Source organism: Cryptomeria japonica, chromosome 8 (assembly GCF_030272615.1).
Source record: "Cryptomeria japonica chromosome 8, Sugi_1.0, whole genome shotgun sequence".
NCBI classification, from domain to species: domain Eukaryota; kingdom Viridiplantae; phylum Streptophyta; class Pinopsida; order Cupressales; family Cupressaceae; genus Cryptomeria; species Cryptomeria japonica.
Genome location: NC_081412.1, coordinates 107,546,480 through 107,550,715, shown reverse-complemented (window position 1 = coordinate 107,550,715; position 4,236 = coordinate 107,546,480). Strand labels below are relative to the sequence as shown.

Sequence of the window (4,236 nt, the reverse complement as noted above, 5' to 3'; positions counted from 1 at the left end):
GCCAAAGTTGGTCACTGTCACACTATTGACATTGAAGGAGATAATGAATTCCTATAACAACGTTATCCATCTTTTAATCAAAATACTATGAGTTCACAGTTGGAAGAGAGTTCCTTTTAAGATGTAGGATTTCTCTTTGGCCTGAGTATTTTCCAATAAAGAGATTAAGATGCAGCATGGCAAGTTGCTCTTGACCTACTTCAACTCTTTTATAATAGGCATTTATGCTAGAGTGTACAGTTGAAGCAACCAAGAAAATAAACTTCATTAAAGGTGCAGACGCACTCCTAAAGTAGGGATCAACTGTTGATGAAATGCCATTAGTTGAGTATATAAACGACGACTTATTGTACTTGCATAGCCTGGTTCAGGTCCAAGTCTGATCAGGATTCTAGCTTTTGGACTGTCTCTAAAGTACAAAATGCTAAACTGCTAGACAAATCTATTCTATTCACCTCTCATGGGAGTACAACTTTATTCTAGGAATTCTGACTGTAGATCACCAATAAAGTTCATCTTTTGATAGTATGATTTGTAAATTCATTATAACTGTCTTCGGTAACAAAAATCAATCATGATTCATATGTTTGGCTTTACTTTGAGGAACGAATCCACTTGAATGGGTAAATTCAATGAAAATCTGAGTTCCTGTAGATGATCTAATACTCAAGTACAGTTGTAGAATTCCAGATGATGTGAAAAAATGTTTAAACAAGGAAAATAGACAACACAAGATAATAATCCCAATCTTATTGCATGTATGCAACATTTGAATAAACAGCATCCAGGGAAATAGGCATGCCTTATTTTAGTCACATATTTTAATAAATACAATATGCAATCCCCTGGTTATGGACATTAAGCTACATTTCATACCAGTGAAGCTTTATTAGAGCCGCATAAAAACATCACCAACCAAGGACTACAACATGCATCTGTGCCCAATTGGACTAGTGAATTGCACGTCCAAGATAGGCACAGTAATCACATCCAAAAGAGAAGCCAGTAAAGAATCATACATGAATAGCATGAATACCTCAGATGCAATCTTTCCAGGGTTTTTGTTTATTTATCTCACAACAGTACTTATCATACAACTTGGATCTATAGGGGGGCCAAAATAACTATACGGTAAGTCTGTCCAATGTAGAGCAATCCCTTTCTAAATTCAATGTACACTTCCAAAGACTTCTACACTGGATTTTTGCAAGCATGTATGCCCTAAAAAGAAAACTTTCTGAAACATTATCTTGCAAAATTGTAGCTTGCAACTTACCCATTATTTGATATAGTCAGAGCAATCAAAGGCCTCTGCACACCATCCCAAGCCACAAGAGTTATATGGGTAGGATAGCATTTCTGCTTCTGTTATGCCTGGAGAGAAAAAACTTGCGACCAGAAAAGGACCTCTTCATGGTAAATGGCCCCTTCAAATTGTGCAAAATTCCACTCTTCGAAACCTCACCTGGAACTTTATATTTGTTCTGGTACTGACCCAAATGCTTGCCAAAACCTTTGAGTAAAAACTCATGGTCATGGGTCTTCCTATGTGAGGAAGAAGATTCAGGAGGAGCCGCATTTTGTTCTAAGGCATTTGGATCTCCATGTTCAAAACCCACTTGCATGGCCATCAGATCATTGATTGATATACAGAACCTGTTGGATGAACCCAATGAGACTGATCTCCTAATGGGCTGCAATTCTCCCGTGAACTCAGTTATACTATCATCCACTCTGTGCTTGCTTGCCAAATCACTCAGAGCTCGAAATCGTGGTGATGCCAATGCCTTGAATACTTGATTCTCCTTTTCAATCCTATCTGATTCCTCCTTCCTATCCACGACTTCGCTTGAACCAGTCTCATGCACTTGAGGCAAATTGGCTAATGAATTAGCCCTTGATAAATTACGCCTGGATGAATTAGCCCTTGATAAATTACACCTGGAGGAATTAGACCTGGCTTCCTCCCTCAGATTTGGCTCTTGATTATCACTAGGTGGAGGACTAGAATCTGGCTCCTCTGGAGAAACTAAAATTCTATTTTCTGCCGGAGGGCTCACAATATATGCTCTGCAGAGGGGACAATTGGAGTGTGACTGTAACCAAGTATCAATGCAAGGTAAATGAAAAGCATGGTTGCATTTGGGCAATAACCTAACGCTCTCATCTTCTTGAAACTCACTGAGACAAACAGAACAATCAGTGCAGTCCACCAGTCCATCACCCTTCTTGAATTTACAAACGGGTATGGATCTGATAACAGATTCCTCAAGCCCAGTTGTGACCAAAGGCCAAGAATCATTTGGGGCAACCTGACTGTCATCATCATCAAAAGTATCATTGCCACTCCTCCGCAGCCTTCTTCTCAAAGACTCCCAATTAGTACAATACTTGGCAACTATGGTATAATAGCTTACAAGCAAAAAAGTGCTGGCCAGTATCCCAATTATGGCTATAACCAGAGGAGAGAAGTTGGGGTCTGAATCATGCTCCAGAATCTCAAAAGGGGGCGGTGGAGGAAATGGCAGACACTTGTCTGGACAGAAGGGTGTGCACAGACTCTGCTCACAGTCTGAAAAATTGAAGAATGTGAAGACCGTTGGTGGATATTCAGGTGTACCCATCACATAAAACCTTGAAGTTGAACCTCCTATTCATCCAAAAGCTCCATAGCTCTGAAAAGCGTTCCTATGGTCTCTACAAACAATATCTATGCTTTTCTACTGCTATAAAGAAAGAAGAATGATTAAAAACCCAATATCATGATATCACCTGTAAATCCTTGCAGAGCACTTGTTAAGATAGATGATGATGTTGATGGATCTACAGAGGAAAACATGATTCACATGAATGTAGAGATAGGAAGCTGGAGTCTTTGATCAGTAACCATGACTATCATCTCTAAACCTGAATAAACTTTAGGGTCAGTCAAACATGTCTATTCCCCAAATGGCTGAGTGGAAAGAAAGAATGCGTTTAGCTACCCACCATCCCTGATGTTTTGACAAGTGAACGGCTTGGATAAGACTTCATACATCTTAGTGTGTTTGCTAACCTAATCTGATGGGCTTGGATTCCTTCAAGTGTGTGGGGAAAGAGTACTTGGCATAACCTTTTGAAACTTACCTGCCTTAAGAAAAAGCAAACTGATTTGGATGAAAACGAAGCTTGGTTGGAACTTGGAAAAGACCATCACTGCATTTGGGAACTAAATGAAAACTGCTATAGCAAATTCTCTGGTTTTTTGAACTGATCTCAACTTTGAGGTCAAATTTTTGTCAAGGCATCTTAAACGCCTAGAATAGGACAGCTTTACAATCACTGTATTCACATCTAGAACAACTTCCAATTTGAATGATCTAATCAATCAAATCAAATCAAAGGTCTCAACTATGCTACCTACTTACAAATTATATGAAAAGTTGTGCCGTGTTTCTAAACTATAGAAACAGCTTTTGGGGTGTAAGTTTTGGGAGGTGATTTGTTAGTGGGTTATTTAATTGTTTATAGATATTTGTGTGTTTTAGGTTTTATTATTTTATGATTAATTTTTATATGTAATTGGTTTAATGACAAGTTTATTCTAAATAAAGTGGCATAATTTTTTAGATGTGCTTTTACTTTAACCTCTATCTATTTATATTCTAGTTCTTTGTTCCACCATATCTATCTTTTTAGTGGGTGTCTTAATTCAAATCTAAGGGATGCGAATGACATTTTAAATGTAAGAGCTTACTATGATTAGTATGTGCATTTGGAAGATGTTGAGATATTAGTTTTGAGACATTTATATTAGATTAGTAAGAAAAGTTAAGATAGGTTTTATACATATATCTATAATAATTTATCGGTTTCTAATTTTCGATAAATGTATATATTTATATAAAATATATCGAGAGATGTTAGTCTCAATATATTTATATTGGATTTGTGATATAGGCTAGATAAGTGCCTTGAGATTGACATTTTCAACAATTTTTAAGATACATGTATTTAAAATATCTCTACTAGTTTATTTTCTAACTTTTGAAGCATGTTATACATATACACAATTGAGCACAATGAACTTTTGATAGGTAAAAGGTTATCAAATTTATATTAAGAGTTTTTTTTATCCATTCGCTCTATTACAACCCCCTTACTATCATTATAGTTATGTTTATTGACATAATTAAATGAGAACATAATTAAATGTGTTAAAAGTGAGATGAGAGGGAATTAGAGCTTGCTTGATTT

At 36.6% G+C, this 4,236-nt stretch overlaps 1 protein-coding gene across 1 annotated transcript; it reads right to left on the bottom strand.

Moving 5' to 3' along the window:
* Positions 1-721: 721 nt before the first annotated feature.
* On the bottom strand, positions 722-3,346 carry LOC131062447 (RING-H2 finger protein ATL52). Its single transcript, XM_057996113.2, has one exon. The coding sequence runs from the start codon at positions 2,622-2,624 to the stop codon at positions 1,338-1,340; it is 1,287 nt and encodes a 428-aa protein (XP_057852096.1). The 5' UTR covers positions 2,625-3,346; the 3' UTR covers positions 722-1,337.
* Positions 3,347-4,236: the final 890 nt, after the last annotated feature.